Source organism: Lactuca sativa, chromosome 4 (genome assembly GCF_002870075.4).
Source record: "Lactuca sativa cultivar Salinas chromosome 4, Lsat_Salinas_v11, whole genome shotgun sequence".
NCBI lineage: Eukaryota > Viridiplantae > Streptophyta > Magnoliopsida > Asterales > Asteraceae > Lactuca > Lactuca sativa.
The window spans coordinates 407789085-407809880 of NC_056626.2; the positions used below are offsets into that span (position 1 = coordinate 407789085).

The 20796-nt window shown below is 35.4% G+C and overlaps 1 protein-coding gene across 2 annotated transcripts; it reads right to left on the reverse strand.

The window, feature by feature from the left end:
- Nucleotides 1–4515: 4515 nt before the first annotated feature.
- Nucleotides 4516–7037, reverse strand: LOC111921563 (transcription termination factor MTERF5, chloroplastic). 2 transcript variants are annotated; one of them, XM_023917145.3, is made up of 4 exons: nt 6820–7037; nt 6132–6202; nt 5826–6026; nt 4516–5680 (listed from the first exon to the last, which is right to left on the reverse strand). In XM_023917145.3, the coding sequence occupies exons 1-4, from the start codon at nt 6894–6896 to the stop codon at nt 4569–4571; spliced, it is 1461 nt and encodes a 486-aa protein (XP_023772913.1). In that variant the 5' UTR covers nt 6897–7037; the 3' UTR covers nt 4516–4568. The 2 variants fall into 2 exon arrangements, with proteins under 2 accessions (XP_023772913.1, XP_023772919.1); XM_023917151.3 differs by having other exon boundaries at nt 6132–6187; nt 6820–7036.
- Nucleotides 7038–20796: the final 13759 nt, after the last annotated feature.

Consider the following 20796-nt stretch of genomic DNA (forward strand, 5'->3'; position numbering starts at 1 on the left):
ATGAGGCCACGTCATCTAGTCCTTATCAGCCTTCGCAAATTTGATCATAAACTTTAAAAATTCATAACTTTCGCGTACGACGTCCGTTTTCAACGTTCTTTATATCCACGCGAAGGTGGGATCGTACTCTACAACTTTCGTTTCTTCGTCGGCTAATTTTGACTCGATTTTAAATTTTATATTATTAACGGGCCGGGACAGGATTGGTCTGTCAAATCCTCATAACTTCTTCATTCGACGTCCGTTTTCACCCATCTTTTTCTCGTTACGCTACTTTTAACGAGATCTTCGATTCTCGTTTAGGTCGTTTCGGCCAAAAACCGCTCGATCTAATATTCGAATTTCGGGTTGTACACTACTAGTCCGAAACTTCGAAAAATCATAACTTCTTCATATGAAGTCAGATTTGGGCGTTCTTTTTATCGATGTTCTTAGTTTAACATATTCTACGACTTTCGTTTATATTGCTAAGGCTAAATCTCGCTTTATCGTAAATTCACTTTTTACGCTTCCCGGTGTCGTGCCGGTTCCGTCGCGAAACTTCGACGAGTCATAACTTCTTCGTTATAACTCGGATCTCGGCGTTCTTTATATGTACGAAAACCTTATGACATATTCTACAACTTGGTTAAGATTATTTATTCTAAATAATCTTTTGTCGAAAAGTCGTTTTCAACCCCTATTGCCTCAATTTGATTAGCCCGGATTTGCGGGCGTTACAATTTATCTTTGTGTTCTCGATTCAATAGTTGCTCTTATGTATATAATCATATGTTATTATATGTATCTAATCACATATGATTTATATAGACATTATTATTTTTTGTCCTTATGAATCATATGTGACTATATACATATAATCACATATGATTACATGTATTTAATCACATATGGTTATAGTGGACAAAGAACAATTATTGAATCGAGAATGTGACAATGAATCTCATCCGCATAAATCATATATGATTGGATACATATAATCACATGTGATTATATATATTAAATCAGATATGATTTATGTAGACAATATTTATTTTTGCGGTTTCGACTGAATAATTGCTTTTGTGTAATTAATCACATGTGATTATATGTATATAATCACATATGATGACAAGATTCATTTTTCCCTTCTCAATTCAATAGTTGTGCTCATGTACTTAATCACATACGATTATACATATAATCACATGTGATAAAATACATGAGAACAACTATTAAATCAACAAAGCAAAAATGAATTATGTCCACATAAATCATATGTGATTAGATTCATATAATGACATGTGATTATATGTATTTCATCACATATGATTAATTTGGATAAACATTTGTTTTCACGTTATTGGTTCAATATTTGTTATCGTGTATATAATTACATGTGATTGTATGTATCTAATCCATATGATTTAAATAGACAAGATTTGTTTTTTCCAAATAAAATCATATGTGATTAGAAACATATAATCACATCTGATTAAATGTATTTAATCACATATGATCAAGGTTCTAAATGGCGTGAGGCATGGCGTGGCGGCAAGGCCAAGCCTCAAGCTTAACGAGCCATGGCGAGCCACAACGTTTTTCAAGGCGTGATGTAAGGCGGCGATTTTGTATTAATTTAAAATTATATTACCACATAAATATAAATTTATATTAAATATAACTACTTTTTAGAAGTGTTAAATCAATAACTAATAACAAAAAGTTAATAAAAACCACAATACTTGTATCTCCGGTTTGAAAAGACATAACAAAGAGAAACTGTGTCTCAAACGAAAAACACGCGCCATAACACGCCATAACGCGCCATGGCGCGCCATATCACGCCTTGCCACGCGTTACGCCTAACAGCAACGTTATGAAGCTTTTCGTAACGGCGAAGCCACGCCTCACGCCATGGCGCGCCTTGGCACGCGCCATGGCGTGCCTTTTAGAACACTGCATATGATTAAAGTGGAAAAAAACAATTATTGAATCGAGAACGCGAAAAAGAATCTTAGCCATATAAATCATATGTGATTAGATACACATAATCACATGTTATTAGGGTATCTGTGAACAATAACATAAAACAAGTAATGCCTACATAATAAGAGAGTTGGTACTCACCTCCTTGATCTTGAAAAGCAAGATGGATCCTTTCCTCTCCGAGAACCTACACAAAAATTATAACATTATTTAGCTTGTGTGTTGTTGTATTAATCTTATAAAACTTATGTACATATTTCCTTATTTTCTCTTTGATTGTAGTCCAACTGTTTGGGATATATTTTCTTACCTTTCAACCCATTATTAAATTCGGATAAAATTATATTGGTAAATTTCCTTTTTATCTTTTCAGAAATATAAAGATCTCATTTTAATGATTTTTGGCTTATTTTATATTAAATTTACAAGTTGGTAACTTTTAGCTGTCATTTCTGGACCACTCAACACTCTTGGAATAAACTGTATCAATCTACTAAGAATTACATCACTCCCTTTCTATGTTGGAAACTATACATTCATATCTAACTATAGGCTTTGGAATTTTTGCATTTGGAGTTCTGATGAATTTATTATGATTTTTTGAAGACAGTGCATGAAATCTGTGACAGCATGGACCAGCCTGAGAAGATTGCCAATTTTACCCCTCAAGGAGTTGGACTTTCGAAATGTGATTCAAATTTTGAAGAAAGTAGACACACTAAGATTTCCAGAAAACTAAGTCTCGTGATTTTTAGATGATCGTATTGACTTTCACGGATTTTAGAAGTTGGATGACAGATTTGGGGAAATTGATCATAATATCTTCTAAATCATTTTTGGTGTTCTATTAAGGAATTAATGGTTAAGCCTTAACTTTATCACTTTTAACATGATTGTTGGTTACTTATTAGGCTATAGAGATATGAAATTCAATTTAACCTAAGGGCCTTAATGTTTGGCTTAATGAGGGTTCAAAGTTAAGGATTTTCAAATAAAATGTCACTTTGAGGAAATGAAGTCCAGTAATAAAACAGAGGCAAATTAAACAGAGACATCAAAATGATTTTGTTTCAGCAAAAAAACCATCAACAAGCACCAACAGACTGCAACAATAAATACACCTACCTTATTCTTGATTTATTTGCGGAGGTTTTTTCATTGAGACATTTCATTGAACACTTGGTGTTCATAAAAAATTTGTAAGTTGTCACAATGTCTATGATATTATATGAAACAGGATAGAAGTTAGTTACACCAAATGAAAGAGTAATGAAGCAACAATAACAACAAGAATCACTAATCATCCAACAAGTATGTATTTGACGTCATTCAAAACTCATAAGAACAAATATGTGTAAGGAATATAAGGAATAAATGACAATTACCAAATATATTCGACGCTTACTCCAAAATAAGGAACCAAAAGATAATCGAGATCTGAAACCCTAGCAAAAAAGCTTTTTGTATATTGAAGAATCAATTGACCAACACAATTCAGAAATCAAATCAATCGTTTGTTTGGCGAGGGGGTCGTCTTCCAAAGAAGAAAGGGTGGTTATGAGAGGAGAAACGAGAATACGAGGATGGAAAGTTTGGAGATTATGGAGGAAAGGAGCTCAATGACAATAGATGAAAGTCGTTTCCGATGAGGGGACGAGTGAGTCAGAGGGAGGTGCAGACAAGAAAATAGAAAAAACAAATGAGTGGTTTAAATTTGTTCTCAATTGTTCTCATTGTAAAAAATGTTCTCATTTGAACATAACTCTCTCTCTCTCTCTCTCTCTCTCTCTCTCTCTCTCTATATATATATATATATATATATATATATATATATATATATATATATATATATATATATATATATATATATATATATATATATATATATATATATATATATATATATACTAGGTGTGAGACCCATGTATCACATGGGTTTATTTTAAAAAAATTAAATATAAAATTTTAACAATTTAAAAAGTTTGAATTTATATAAAAAATGAGAAATTTTTTGAATTATTAAAATTAATGAGACTTTAATGTATTGAATACATTACATATATAAATCATTTCTAATAAATACTTTACATATATATTACCTTACATATTAAATTTGGAATTTTAATTTAATAAAATAAAAAAAATACAATAAAATGGCAAGTGGAAAATAGAAAATTTAAAAATTCTAGAAAATGACATATGTCCAAATATAGAAGAAATGGACATATGGCAAAAAAAAACCTTCATTTATTAGAATAGATTTGGTACTAGCATGAACGATTGTTTGTTTTATCAATCCTTGGTTCCATAAAGCTACTAAGCATCCACAACAATATAAATTGATTTCCATCTGGTTTAGGTTGTAGTGTTGGACTTGAGATGTCCTATAATGCTTAAAATACAGCTAAAATATATTTGCCTCTCTAACACCATGAATCACAGAGTATAATGCAAATTGTGATTTGGCAAGTAGCTACAAATCTACAATTAACATTCATCGGCTTTAATATCTATACCAGAATGATTGTGTCAAAATAAACATCTCCATCATGTAATAATAATATATTATGATTATTATCAGTAGTAATTGATGTACAAAATCAAGCACATGCGTTCTTTTTCTTCACTTTTCGCTTAAGAAGCTTGTAAAAATCTTCATCAGAAAGAGACAAGACCTGATTGAGAAGCAACCTCACGCCACTCTCTTTAACAACTTCATACCTCACTTTAATCCTCTCTTCCAAACTATACCCAAAATACTGAGGAAACTTAACCAGTTCAGTCTTGGGATACTCCATACTCAAAAAATATTCCCATTTGGGCAACAAATTATCCTCCACACTAAAACTATAAATAGCCCCATATCTAGAAGCCATCAACGCCACGTCAGCAACATGGTATCCTTTTTGCATGAAAAAGTCAGTCACCGGTTTCAAACTGGCCTCCACGCTTAAACCAAACACCTGCGGGTAGCGCGACATGACAACCGCAGGATTAACTCCGATGGAATCAAAGTAGTGAGACGTGGGCCGTAGCTTCTCGTCTATACTGTAGCTTATGATGGAGGGGCACCGCGTCAGAACCTTCCCCACGTCTTGAGGAGAAAGTCCCATTTCGTAAAGAAAGTCGACGGTTGCTTGGAGTTTTGATCTGCTGTAAGTGAGGAGCGCTGGAAAACGGTAGATCACTTTAGCCCATTTTTTCTTGTCCACCCCTAAATCTTCTAGAAATGCCATGGTTGGGATTAGGTTTTCGGTTAGACTGATACCGCATAACTGAGGCCTTTTTGTGATGATTGCGGGTATGTCTGACTTTGAGATGCCGAGGTCAAGAAGAAACTCAACCACCGGTTTGATTTTTCCTTCTAAACTGTAGTACGCGAAAGCCGGAAACTTGCGGATGACTTCTTTGATAACTTCAAGTTCCATTCCAAGCTCTTCAAGGTAGACCACATGTGGAGGGAGATTTGGTGTTTCCGTGTTGTTGCTTGCTCGTGAATGTGATGTGGCTTTTTGGACAAATTCCTCTGAACTTTCTACAACATAATTATCATCATCACTTGTGTTTGTGTTTGCGTTTGTGTTGTTTTCTTTGACTATCGGGATTGGAAAGTATTCTAGGACTTCAACAAAATTGTCCCCGTGTTCTTCAACGAATTCATCCAGGTAAGGAATGAGAGCGTCTCTGATTTCAGGAGTTGTCAGCTCTCGTCCTGCAAGGACAAGGACAAGGACAAACCATACTATGACGATTAGCAAAGGGTATTTTCGGAATTAAAAATATAGCTGTCCAAATTAAGTGGTTAACTTAACATCCCCTTAGGTGATTAGGTGATTAGGGATGAGGATGAGACCTACCTACTAGATATCGGGTTTTGTAAACGGTGTGAAGTCTTAACATAAGATGATCCACAAATCGGTCTAACTTTTTCATCTTTCTGGCTGCAGTTAAACGGTTCATGCCTTGGTTGGTTAAAAACATGCGTAACACAGCTTTGGCTTCTTCTCTTTCTGCTAGTAGTAGATTTGGAGGGACATTTACTAAGCTCACAGACGCATCTATAATATATTATCACATATTCAATAATAAATAAACATCAATTTTCTATTTTTAAAAATCCAAACAAGATTGAATGTAAAGATAATGAAGTTTTAACTGCTTACCTGTTTCTGCTCGGCAGAAGAGAAGCCTCTGAGTCTGAGGGAAAGAAAGTTGGGTCCTGAATCCATAACAACTAAGGTTGGTGTTAAATACAGTATGAAATAAGCACTTGAAATTTTGTTAAGATGTGAAAGTATCAAATATTTCAGGCATAATTTTGATTTATGATTTTTCAACTTTTGGTCCAAATATAGCAATTTGTATGTATGCCCTAAAAGCTTTTTAATATAGATGCCAAAGTCATCATTTTTTTTTTGTAGCTTTAAGCCTCCCTCCATCCACTTGCCATCTATCCAAATTCACCACTTCAAGTAATGAATGCTTCAACATATTCATGTAAACGAAAATGGATTTCTAGAAAAACTTAAGACATTTGAGAAGTGAAAAAAAAAAAATTCCCAATATGCAGGGACCCTACCTCCACGGTTCCTATATCTATTACAAATTGATATAAACCTAATAAAAAAGCTTTGTGCAAATTGCAATTATAAAATACAACACTAGCACATTTATTACGAATTTTAACATAAGCAACAGATGAGACACTTGGAACTTCCGGAAACTGATGGTGAAAGTTAAAATATATATTGATTCAGTCAATTTCTTAACAAAACCCTACACGCGAGGATGAGAATGAATTGAATAATGGAGAGTGTCAATGCAAAATCAAGGGAGAATGAAAGAAATTACCGGGATGAGACGGAAGAGGAGGCGGCACCGAAGAGTAGAATGGTGTCGGACGGTCCAAAGAGGGTGAAGGCCTTCATCTGGAAGCGGAAGGCTGTTGGTGGTGAAAGTTGAAGTTGTGATGACAGATAAGCGAGCTATAAATAAATATGGAGGAGTAGAATTAGGAGGAAGAAGATATGGTTGCTTTGCTTTCGTCTCTGGGCATAAAATATCAGCCGCTGATAAAATCCATAAGACAAATTAAATATACTTCTATTTTTTTTCGTCTTTGTCTACATTTCATATTGATATAATAAAATATCCTAACAAAATATTACAGTAGTTGTAGTCGTAAAATCTATATATTATAAGAATTAATTTAAAAAAAATTAAATATAAAGATTTAAATTTATAAAAAATAATGAATTATTATAATAAAAATGTTTTTTATCTTTTAAATTTAAATATATAAAAAAAAAACTAATAAACTTTAATTTTGAGAAATTGAAATTAAAATTAAAATGTAATTTCATTAATGAAATTGATATCTATTTATTACTATATTTATTGTCATTATTACATTAAAATAATATGTAGAATTTAATAAAATATAACAATTCCTAAAATGACATATGCAAAAATTTTAATTCAAAATAACCATAAAATGACATTTGATAAATTAAATGAGAGTGTGACAGATGGAAAAAAAATTTCATTTATTATAATAGATTATTGTAATTATTAAATTAAAATATTATGTATAATTTTAAAAAAAAAACTCATAAAATAACATGCAAAAAAAAATTAATTCAAAATAACCATAAAATGACATTTGACAAATTAAACGAGAGTATAAAAAGTAACAAAAAAAACGTTCATCTAATATAGTAGATGTCACATTTTAATTTGACAGAAAAATTTATAGAAATAAAAAGTAAAAATTTATTTAATTTCTCAAATCATAAATAGCTTTAAATTCGTCTCACATGAGGACATACCCAATTCATCGTGTGAGTAGTGAATGTCGATTAAGTGTGTATTAGGGTTATAGGGTTGTCTTATTTATTTATTTATTATTTTTTTTTTTGAAATGTTTTTCTGAATGAAATAAGTTCGATAAAGTTATTTTTTTAAAGAAAATTTTGTTTGTAAAATTACAAACTTTTAATAGTCTTTTCATAATTTATCTTATAGGTTACATTTAAATAAGTTTAGTATGATCCTTCAATAACTTAAGTGGTTTTATAGTTTATTTAGTTGACACTTAGGTGTTGTTTGTTTTTTCTGAGGCAAAATGTTTGCAGTCTACGGACCACATCTATAGACCTCTACAGTAGAAGAGGTGGACCAAACGTCTGCAGTCTGAAAAAAGAAGACTGTTTGTTTTTTTAACATCTGCGAGCTACTAAAATAAACTAATTTTTTTTAACTTCAAAGTGATTTTTTAATATTTTTTTGACTTTGTTTTAAATAATTAACAAATCTAGATCAACTTTTATGTATTATTGTATAAAAAAAAAAAAAAAAAGTGGTGTGAATTAACGTATATACTTGATAAAACCAACAACTTTAGTTGCAAAGTTATAACTAAACATTATAATTAGTGATCAAAGAATTTGATATATAAATGAATGGAAATAAACTTCGATTTTTTCAATTAAATCCATTAAAAATGTATCATAAATATTTTCTCGAGAAATTGACGATACTGTATTAAATAATATTTTATAAATTTTGGCAAAAAAAATATAAGAATATATTATGATTTTTTTTCATATTTATATAAACAACTTCAACGACTATTATTTTAATAAATATGTATTTATAAATTTGTCAAAAATATCATGTTTGTATCGTCGAACGTTTTTTTTTTAAGTTTTGTAATTTTTTTTCAAATTGTTTATCATTAATAAAGTTGGAATAAATATAAATTAAAAACAAACTTAAAAAATATAAAGATATATATGTTTTTTTAGAGTAGAAGATGTCTGAAGATGTTAGAAGACTCTGATCCACATCTGCACCAAGAAGAGGGCGCGCATACATTTTTAGGTCTGCAGTTTTTAAAAAAACAAACAGTCTGTGGAGACTAATGTCTGCACAGCGCAGACAGAAGAGGCCACACAGATCTGCATACAAAAAACAAACACTACCTTACTTAACATTAGAAAATCTTCTTATCATAACGTACAACTCATCAAGTAATTAGGTTTTAAATATCGAATTTAACTTAAGTTTATTACTCTCAAGCTAAAAAATTACGGTAAACATATTTGATCCTTACATGACCCAAGTAATTTTGTATCCAACTCTTTATTTATCTAATTAGCGTTATAACTCCATAAAGGGTATTCTTAATTTGAATATCTATTTACCTATTAAAATCTAGATATCTTTTTACCATTTTATAAGATATCCATTTTATAAGATATCACTTCTTTGTCAAAGGTTTCATGCTATCATGTATTAACTTAAAAGTTACATGAGTTTATCTAAAAATAAATGAACGAACATGAATATCTAACAATTTTAAAATTTTAAATTTATAAGAAAAAAATAAAATATTAATAATAAAAATTGAAGTGTTTATTTATCTTTTAAATTTAAACTAATAATTTAAATAAATAAACAACTAAAATAGTTGAATTCAATTTAGAAATTGTAAAAAAAATTGCATTAATGAATTGGAGATACATTTATTACATTTAAGTATTATATAAAATTTAATAAAATAGAAAAAACCAGAAAATTACACATGGATATAACTTAATTTAATTTACCACGAAATGATATGTGACATAATGGATAAGAGGATGACAAGTGACAAAAGTATTCTCATTTATTAGAGAACTAAAATAATAAATTTTACCAAATTATTATTTAATATTTCTACCTTGAAACAAAATGTTAGTAGTAAAGCAAACATATAGTTAACATATTAGTTTTATTAAACATTATAGTTTAACTTTTAAGTCATTGTGATATATATAATTATTTGATAATTTTATAAACCGTTTAAAATTGTGTAAATTATATATCAAATAAATGATAATATAACGGGTAACAAAACGTATGAACAAAAATATGAACTGCAACTTTTACTAACATAAAAATAGAAAAACATTTATTATAACATTTGTATTAAAAAAGATATATATACAACGAATAATAAAAAATATGAAAAATAAACACTATAACTTTTAATAACATAAAAACACTAAAACATCTATTATAACATTTATATTAACTATTCATATTAAATCATAAATCTCTTCAAATACATTAATGTTTTTAATGATCAAAATTTTACAACTTTATAAAAGAAAAGAAAAATAAAAAATTATTAGTGATTACTAATTAATAATCATAAGTTAAAAACTCTTGAGTTTTAACTAATAAATATACATAAATTAGAAAACTCTTGAGTTGTAGTGTGGGTTTCAAATGAATGCGGTACTTGGAAATGTATATTTATTATTATTATTATTATTATTATTATTATTATTATTATATTCTTCTAAATAATTGGTTTTGATTCATCATTTTAATCCCTTCAATTATTAAACATAAAGATATTTAATTATAAATTTATAACATGCATAGATGCATATACATGTTAAACAAATCACATTATATATATATATATATATATATATATATATATATATATATATATATTCGTAAATGTCATATGTAACTCTTGTGGTAGTAATATGGATAAATTATTTTCATATGAAGAACATATCATGATAAGTCTATCATAATTACATATCAAATGTTCAAAATTATGTTATCTTTTAAATATTGTCTTTTGAATATGTTGTGTAGGATAACCCAACAAAAAAATAATAGAAAATAAACATAATCAAAATAGAAAAACTACAAGCAAATAAATAAGAGCATTAGGTGGTTGAATATATAAATAAAGATGTCACATAAACATACATTTAAATCAAAAGAAAAAACCAACATTCGTCAACTTTGCTCAAACAAAAAAACCTATATCCATTTTATGAATATTCTTTCTTCATTTAACACCATTCAACCATAGAAACTTGATGACAATTCTTCACTAACCTGCAATCAAAATATTTTTCTTGAAAAAGAAGAATCATAAACATATTCCAAGCAAAACATTGATCTTTGGAGAGTCACATTCAAGATTGAGTAATACACACAAATCACATATAAAGATTAAATGAGAAACTGAATATAAAGAAAGAATAGAAAAGCATCATTTGTTTTGGTTGAAAGAAAAAATCATATTATAATTATCATCGATGCGACATAACCCGTTTCTTCAAATCATCATATTTTGATCGTGAATGCTTCAACTATATGAAAACTTTTGAAACACGATATCTTCAAATCCTTCTTACATGTAAGATTTTATATAACACAAAAGACACAAAAGATTGACTTTTTTATAGTAAACTTTTCACTAAATGCTAATTAAACATAATATAAGTTATAAAACTTTTGAGTGTTAAATCATAATTAAGAAAACTTTTGAGTTGCATTAGTTAAAAAATGGGGTTTCAAATGAATGTGGTTTGAGAAAGTTAAAAAAGGGGGTTTTAAATGCATGAGATTCAAGAAAAAATGCTACATTTATAAGTATGTATGATATTTTCTTTTAATTTACATGTGATGATATAATAAACAACAAAAACAACATAACTGAATATCATATCGATTTGAACAGTTTGACTTAAATTAAAACATAAATTGATTACAAATGTAAGGGGAGCAAGAGCTGACTTTTAAAAAGTGTAGAACAAGAATATCGATTATCAAAAATCCTGAAAAAGAATCAAATGTAATACAACTGATTTAATCAAATCAAATTTAATAAATCTTGGGTTTTCATCCCCGTCAAAAAGATGCTTTATTTAAGATAAAAATAAAAAAAAGTAATTTGCTAGTATTTTGCTTTGTATTTTAACAGGAGAATCGAGTAGACGGTGACATTTTACTTTATGGGTGTGTTTGACACGGAGTTTCTGAAAGTATTTGGGAGCTTCTAGCTTTTAGCTTTTGACAAAACGCTCTAGTTTAAACAAAAAGCTTCGTTTGATAGTACGAGCGTTTAACTTTTAGTTTAAACAAAACGCTTCAGATCAAAAAGCTACTTCATGTAGGGCGTGTTCGGCAAAATTAACTGGTAGTGGGTAACTTGTAGCGGGTAGTGGGTAACTTGTAGCTTGTAGCGTTTTGTTAAACGTTGCATGAAGTAGCATTTGGATTTTGAGCGTTTTGTTTAAACTAAACGCTGGAAGTTTGTAGAGCTGAACGAGACTTTTTGTTCAAAATGGAGGCTACAAGCTCTCAAACGCTCCGTGGCAAACACACCCATAGCGTTTAACAAAACACTACCGAGCTTTTGAAATCAATTTCCATAATTATCCTTAAAAACAAATTTATATATTTATTTAATTTTAATCGATTGTCATTTTATGTAATTTTATATATTTCAAAAGCTTTTAACTACTTTTGTTAAACACGCATATAACAAATAAAAACTACCCGCCACCTGCTGCCCGCTAACAACTACTTTTGCCAAACACGATCTATCTAATTTTCATGAAATTGATATGGACTAAAAGGTAAAGACGTGGAAGTACAAGGGGTTAAAGTGAAACTGCTAACCTGCAAATATCAAAAGAAATTGGGAGAGGATGTGTTTAGTAGAACCCTAGCAGGCGACGGATACGAAGTGTAGAAGATGAAGATCTGAGAAGAAGAACCGTCAAATCCAGCTCATGGCCGTCAAATCCAGCTCATGGCGGTTTCAATCAAGCATGCAATCATATCCTTTCGCAACATCTATTCATTGATTCGAACATCTCGCCCAGTTTCTCACTTTGCAGCTTCTTCATATTTCTTGAGAGGTGTTCGTGATCTGCGTCCAGACGTTTTCAGTTCGTTGACGATTGGTTGTCTATTCGAATCCCGCATATCATTTGCTAAAGCATGGAAGAAATGTAATTCTCTATCTTATTCTTCTAATCTACCTTGAATATGAAAACCCCTAACACACATTTAAAAAGATACATATTTTTTTCTCCAAGGAATAACACCCTGGAAAACGTGGGACAAATCAAAGTGTTCCACTTGTCCTTCTGACGATAGATACGGTTATCATAATATCAAAAGATTCCCCTCTGGATAATGAGGGGATGAGGCAAAAATACGTGACGGAGGATCCTCCAATATAGATCCGCCACGTCGCACCTCACGAAGGAATGCTCAACAGAATTAGTTGAGGGGCACACACCTCTCAAACATGTATAAAAGGATCCTTCTTCCTCACGAAGAAGTGGAGAACTCTTTTTCCTGTGATTTACTCTTACTTCTCTCAGATCTCGTTCTAACTTGATCGTCGGAGCTTCGTCCCGGGAATTCCTCCCGAACGTCAACTAACGATCATCTTTCTTTTTCGCACTGTGATATCAGGATAAGAATTCTCCATAGAACCCATCAACGACCTCAATCAAACCATCTCCGAAATATCACAATAGATGGAAACATACAAATGGGCCAAACTAGGGATGAGATTTAGAACCGGAAAACCGGACCGGAACTGGAATCGGACCGAAAACGGAACCGTTAGAACCGAAATATGTAGAAGCGAGTCCGGTTCCGGGTTTAACAATTGGCTTTATCCGGTTCCGGGTAATCCGGGTTTGGGTCCATCAAGTCCGGGTATACCGGGTCTAAAAACCGGAACCGATTTTTGGCACCGGAACCACTTTTAGGGCCGGAACCGGTTTTTGTGAAATGTTTAAAAGATGCATATCTTATTCGTTTCAACTCCAATTGACATACGATTTTTTCCAACATGTAGTTTAGAGTTAATACATGGTTTTAGACTATAAATTTGTCATTTTTAGTTTTATATTCATTGACTTACAGTCCTCCAAAGTCGAGATATCAAAGCTGAAAGTTTTTAGTTTTTTAGTTTTTTGTATTCGGTGAAGGTTTTAAAACATGCATATCTAATTCGTCTGAAGTCGGATTGACATGTGATTTTTTCCAACTTCTAGTTTACAGTTTGTACATGAGTTTAGACTATAATTTTGTCATTTTTGGTTTAACATTCAATGATTTACAGTCCTCCGAAGTCGGGATATCAAAAGTGAAAATTATCAACTTTTCAGCTAATTGTTTTTGTACTTTGTATTATGTGAAAATATTAACACAAGCATATCTCATTCGTTTAAAGTTGGATTGACATGTGGGTTTTTCCACAGTGTATTTTAGAGTTTGTACATGATTTTTTACTATAATTTTGTTAATTTTGGTTTCGTATTCAATGAGTTACAGTCCCCCAAAGTCGGGATATCAATATGAAAATTTTCAAAGTTCAACCCACTAAGTAGTAAGTAATTACCAAAAAATTCCAGTTTTTCCGGGTTTTCCGGTTCTAGATCCACTTTACCCGGAACCATACCCGGAACCGAATCGGAACCGGTTCCTATATACCGGTCCGGTTTTCGGTTCTATAAAATCCCCTTAACCGGTTCCGGGTTTTTCGGGTCCGGGTCCATCCGGACCGGGTTTGGACTCACTTTCATCCCTAGGCCAAACCTCATTTGGGAAACAGAGAGTGACATGATGAGTCGCCATCCACATTTGTTTGCTGATGCATGATTTCGGGATGGAATCATCCTAAGGAGGAGAGAATTGTAACACCTGTGTTTCTAGGTTATGCCTTAGTGTAATGATGTAATAGTTAGGGTCAACAATTGTAACATATTTTGAAGTAATAAAGAGGAATTACTTGAATTGTAGCACCTGGTTCCCGGTACGTACTCCTTATAATTAACATTTTTAAAATAATGCATTTTTGCCTTGGACTCGGCGAGTTGATGGACCAACTCGTCGAGTAGGAGCAGGATAAGACGCGGGGACTGAACTTTGGACTCGGCGAGTAGACCCTGTTTGGGCAAAAACCCTAATCCGGGTGTTTGCACCCTATTTAAACGCTCTATCTTGGCCTCCTTTGTCCCTAACACTTCCAGAGAGCTGAAGAGCGAAACCCTAGCCCCAATTTTGTTCTTGAGAGTGATTTTGGCTTTGTGAAGAAGGTTTGGAGCTTAGAAGAAGAAGAAAGAGGTTGTAGTGTGCAAGGAGGGGAGGTAGATCCGGAATCTACACTGCAAGAGGCTTCCATTCAGGTAGAAAAGCCCCTACCTTGATCACTAGTTCTTTAGATTCCCTTTTTGTCCCTAAAATGGTGGTTTTCAAGCCCTAAAACACCATACTCCTTGTGTTTGTGCTTAATGTTCTGAACGGACTTCAGATCTAGAAATTATGGACGTATTAGAAGTATAAAGTTTTTGTGGTTGGAGTGATTGAGGTCCCCATTAGGTGTATGACTTCATAAAAAGCTTGGATTTGCCTTTTGGAGCTTGTAGGGCCATGCATGCACGTAAAGTTTGCAACTTTACGTGATAAGCATGCCCTAGGAACATAGATCTATGGTTTTGAAGCGTTGCTGTAACACCCAAAGTTTTGAAGGCCAGGAAAGGAAAGAAAACCTTAATGTTAAGGGGCGACTCGATGAGTCCAAGGAGGAACTCGGCGAGTCCGAGCGGGATCCGGGTCGAGGAATAAGTGACCGACTCAGCGAGTCGGCCAAGGTGACTCGGCGAGTCTAGTCTGTGCGTGGAAAACCCTAAATTCGGGACTTGGAGCCTATATAAACGTCTTAATCTCCTTCCTAGGGTTCCTTACTGCCTCTTAAGCCCTGGATATCAAACCCTAGCCGCCATATCCTCTATTTGAGCCATTTATTGCCTTCAAGAGTGCATTAAGCTTGGAGAAAGAAGAAGAATCTTGAGAGTGCAAGAAGGGGGTTGTAGATCCGGGATTGGGAAGACATTTCTGAGCTTTTGGAGGTATAAACTAGTTCCTGGACCCTTTTTGCATCTAGATTTATGTGTGGTTGTTGGCTCTTTAGCCATAATGATATTATCTTGAGTTAGGAGCCGGATCTGGAGTTGCTACTTCAGATCCAAGTGTGTTATGGACTGGAGAAGCATAAAGTATCAGCCCTTGAGTCGATTTTGAAGCCTCTTGGCCTTAAACCCTAGTTTATGGTGCTTTTTGCCTAGATCTCCCTCTCTACACGTAAAGTTTGCAACTTTACGTGGGGGATAGGCTTGGGAAGGGTAGATCTACAGTTTGGAGTCCATGCATGACTCGAAAGTCCTCTGCATGTATGTAGATATGAATGGACTCGGCGAGTCCTTCGAGTGGACTCGGCGAGTAGCTTGAAGATGAGGAGGAACTCGACGAGTGAGATGAACAGCTCGTCGAGTCGGATGAAGATGGGCATGAACTCGACGAGTTGGATGACCAACTCGGCGAGTTGGATGAAGATTGCCTTGTGCTCGGCGAGTCTGCTCTTGGACTCGACGAGTCAGGTCGCGTAGCCCCAAACCCTTCGAGTTGAGATTCGAATCAGTGAGTCGGGTGGAGACTCAGCGAGTTGGTCAGGTCAGGACTCGGAAATCGTGGGACTCGGCGAGTCATGGACTGACTCGGCGAGTCATGTCGCGAATGGAAGGACCCTGAGTATGTGAACTCGACGAGTCAGTAAGTGGACTCGGCGAGTAGGGTTGACCTGGAAGGGTTGACTTTGACTAGGACTTTGAATTGACCAGAGTTGACTTGGTTATCTGTCAAGGGTCAGTTTGGCTCAGTGTTGTATTGATATTGGTAGCTCGGGGAGCTAGTGGAGCAGCAGTTCGGAGTCCGTGGTCAGGTAGCGGTCAAAGGGATTAGCAGCAGCAGTTCAGCAGTATCAGGTGAGTTTCCCATTGTATGAATGGGTCTACGGCCACAATGTCGGCCCATGTAGTTATGAGTAGAAGACCCGGGGTTAGCCCTAGGCACAGTATGCTAGTATGATACTCGGGATGAGGTTCAATGATAGAGGGCGGGTGCCCAAGGAATGGTTTATGTGATAGTTTATACTTGTTGTCTGTGTGATACTTGTATGTGCCTGGTAGGGAGGTGAGTGTGGGCGAGGTCCCGTATCTCACCAATAGCAGAGTGTGGATGGTGTTCCACATCTCAGTAGCGGCAGAGCAGGGGCGACGCCCAAGTCAGGAAAGGAGTGAGTGTGGGCTGGGCCCGTATCTCACTACCAGTAGGAGCATGGACGGGGTTCCGTGACTCATCAGTAGCAGGTCAGGGGCGGGGCCCAGAGATAGGCGAGGCCTTAGGACAAGATCCGTTAGTATGTGTTTAGCTTATGTGAGATGTTTATGTGTTATTATATGTTAGTGGGCGAGGCCCTATGACAGGCGAGGCCTACGTGAAATAGATCTGTATCCGAGCGGGGCTCGAAGCCAGGCGGGGCCTGGAGCGGCGGGGCCGTTGTAGCGGGCGAGGCCCGAGGTAGGGGGTGAGGCCCAGGTTAGCGGGCGCAGCCCAGTATGTGCAGTATGTGGTTATGCATGGTATGTGGTAGGGTGGGGAACTCACTAAGCTTCGTGCTTACGGTTTTCAGTTTTGGTTTCAGGTACTTCCGGTAGCGGATGATGGAGCTCAGGATGATCGCATGGCACACACCATAGCTTAGACAGCCTGGGAATGTTTACTCTGATAACGAATATGTATTTTGGAAACTAATACTTTGTTTATGATGGAAAACGATGAATTTGCTTAATGTAATGTTTTATTAAATGAAATTTTTAGTCTTGAATTTTGGGACGTTACAGTTGCATGTCTCAGATTTGGTCTATATGGGAAATGGGTCAAGGGACTCGGCGAGTTCTATGAAGATGGCCTTAGACTCGGTGAGTTGGATGAACAACTCGGCGAGTCCTATGAAGATTGCCCGGTACTCGACGAGTTGTTCTTCAAACTCGGCAAGTCCGATGAACTGTCACCGAGTGAGAGGGGTTTAAGTGTTGGAGGTCCAACCCTTCGTATCTGCACGCGGAATTATCAATTTAGTTTGTAGCAATAGTCCCAGAAACCCAAATCCTCAAAAAAAAAAAAAAGATGCTCTGGTGAGGATTTGGAAGCGAGCAGGAGATCTGCTCGTGGGGAGGGTCAGTCATTTGACCTAAGGGTATTTATGAGTGTCTAATTATGTTCATGATTTATAGCCAGAGGATTACCGGTTCAGCAGTCAGGCGCTCAGCAAGCAGACTTTCAGCATCTACTTTCGAGGAGAGTTACCTTCCAGTAGCAGTGGGTCTACGGCCACAATGTATGCCCACCAGTAGGAGTTGTATGATTAGATGTTTGTCTCTGTGATATTCATTTAGGGTTGCTACTACTTGTGTTATGTTTATGTGCTAGTATGATATTATGCTATGTTCTAGTGACAGTAGGGTAGATAGTCCCCGATTTACCGGTCGATAGGGCCGAAGGGGCACTCATGCCCAGCCATGCTAGATAGATTATGTGATATGTGTTATATGGTAGTAGTAGGGGGTGAAATAGTCCCCAGCATCCGGTCGAGAGGACCGAAGGGGAGACCAACACCCAGATATGCTAGTTAGTATCCGGTCGAGAGGACCGAAGGGGAGGCCAGCACCCAGATATGCTAGCTAATATCCGGTCGAGAGGACCGAAGGGGTAGGTCGGGCACCCAGATATGCCTGACAATATATGTTTGATATGTGGTTTTATGGTATGTGGTATTGTGGGGGAACTCACTAAGCTTCGTGCTTACGGTTTTTAGTTATTATTTCAGGTACCTCTTCAGCCAAGGGGAAGGAGCTGGCGCGGTAACGGCATATCACACACACGCTCTTGTTTTTCCGCACTATAATACATTCTGGGATTTGTACTCTGATATTATTATGATTTATGTTTTGGTTTACAGACACGAGACATGTTTTATTAAATGATATGGTCGAATGATATTTTGCTACAAACATTTGCAAATCACTTAATTAAAAATGAATTTTTGGGGCCGTATTTTGGGGCGTTACATGAATATTATGTGAATTATGTGAATTTATGTGCATTATACTTATTTATAATATATAATAAATTAAGAATGAAAATAAGTGTCAAAAATAAAATAATAGGTAAACCCATTATCTATGCATAAAGTCATAGTGGTCGTGACAAGGATTCTGAAGATATAAAGAACGCCGAGATCCGAGTTATAACGAAGAAGTTATGACCTGTCGAAGTTTCACAACAAAACCGACACGACGTTGTGTGACGTAAAAAACGAGTTTATGATAAAGTACTTTTTAGCCTTAGCAATCTAAATGAAAGTTGTAGTATACGTTAAACCAAGAGTGTGCATAAAAAGAACGTCTAAATCTGACTTCGTATGAGGAAGTTATGATTTTTCTAAGATTTGACATAACAATATGCAGTCCGGAATTCGAATATTAGATCGACCGATTTTTAGCTGAAACAACCGAAACGAGAATCGAAGATCTCTGTAAAGCCATGTTTATTTATTAAATAAATAAATTAATTAATAAACGAATTGAATCCCTAAAAAAATAATTATATAGCAAGGTGATGGTCTCGAGGAGTTAACTGTCATAATTTTAGAAGGCGGGGATTAAAGTGTAAAATTTGGACTTAAATTGTAAGTAATATTGAAGACAGGGGCTGCTTGGTAACATTTACGACTCAATATGAAAGGAATTATGGAAGCAAGGGATAAAATGTAAATTCCGGATTTATATTGTGAAGATTTATGGAATCAGGGGTTAAAAAGGTAAATCTTGGGTCTGTTTTGAAAGAAAATGGGGAAAGAGGGACTGTTTGTGTAATCATGGGGGGAAGTTTGGATGATGCGGGATATATAAACCCGCTATACGCTGAAACCCTAAACTTAAGGAGCAGCCGTCGGGTGATCTTCCAGCCGCCAACCTCGTGTCCAGCCGCCATTGTCGTCGGAGTCGGGAACCACCGGTCGAAGCGCTGCTATCTCCGTTCCGCTACCGGCGAGGGAGAGAGGTCGATGACCGTTGCCGCCGCACCTCTACCCTTCTTCTTCTCCTTCTGTTCTGTCCTCGTTCGTATTCGTTCATGGTGGTCGTTGGCGCCTCAACTGCCCTTGCTCCTGGCATAACTTCGCCGCCGTCGTTCGCCACTGCTATCGCCGTCGTTTCATGCGGTGGTTCTACTATGTTTTGGGTGCCGCCGCCACAGCGAGGGTAGCTCTTTCGGGTGGCTTCTTTGTGTTGTATCTCATGCAGTGGGTGTATCGACTTTAAGCCGTGTGTGGGAGATATTGGCTGGAAAACGCATGAAGACCACCATGGCAGCCAACCATGGTGGCTGTCGTCATCAACACCGCCGTAGAGCGGCTATCATCGCCGCCTTTCCTTTCCTGCCGCCTCAAGATTTCCAATGGGGTGCGTTTTTGTGTTCAAAGTGGGTTGTGTGTGCTAGGTGTTGCTGCTATAAGACGAGAGGTGTATGTGAGTGGGTTTAATTAGTCGGAAAAGCCGCCACCACCACCATGAGGTGGTGGCTGCCACCATCTACCATCGCCGGCCACCACAAGATGGTTATGCGTGTGTATGTATGTTGTATTAGTGTTTTTGTTCTTTGGGGTTTCGTATTGTACGTTGTAACAAATGGAATAATGAGAAAGGAATTCGAAACCACCACCGTGAGGTGGTGGCTGCCGCCTCCTGCCGCCGTGTCGGGTGGCGGTATGCTTTGATGGTGTTTGGACTCGTTTGGATGATTGGACAAGGGACCAAGAAACCCTAATGGGCCCAATGAGGCTTAATGGGCTTAATGAACCCTAATGGGCCCAATAATGCTTAATGGACCCAAAAGCTCAAACATGTGACTAATGGGTGTAATAAACCCTAATTGGCCTAAGGAAAACCCTAATGGGCTTAATGATATTTTAGTGGGCTTAATAGGCCCAATAAAGCCCTAATTGATCTAAAAGCCCAACAAATTAATTAATGGACTAGTATTGGGTTGGAAACCTTATTTAGGGTTTGGAAAACCCTAATGCCAATGAAACCCTAACTTTAAGAA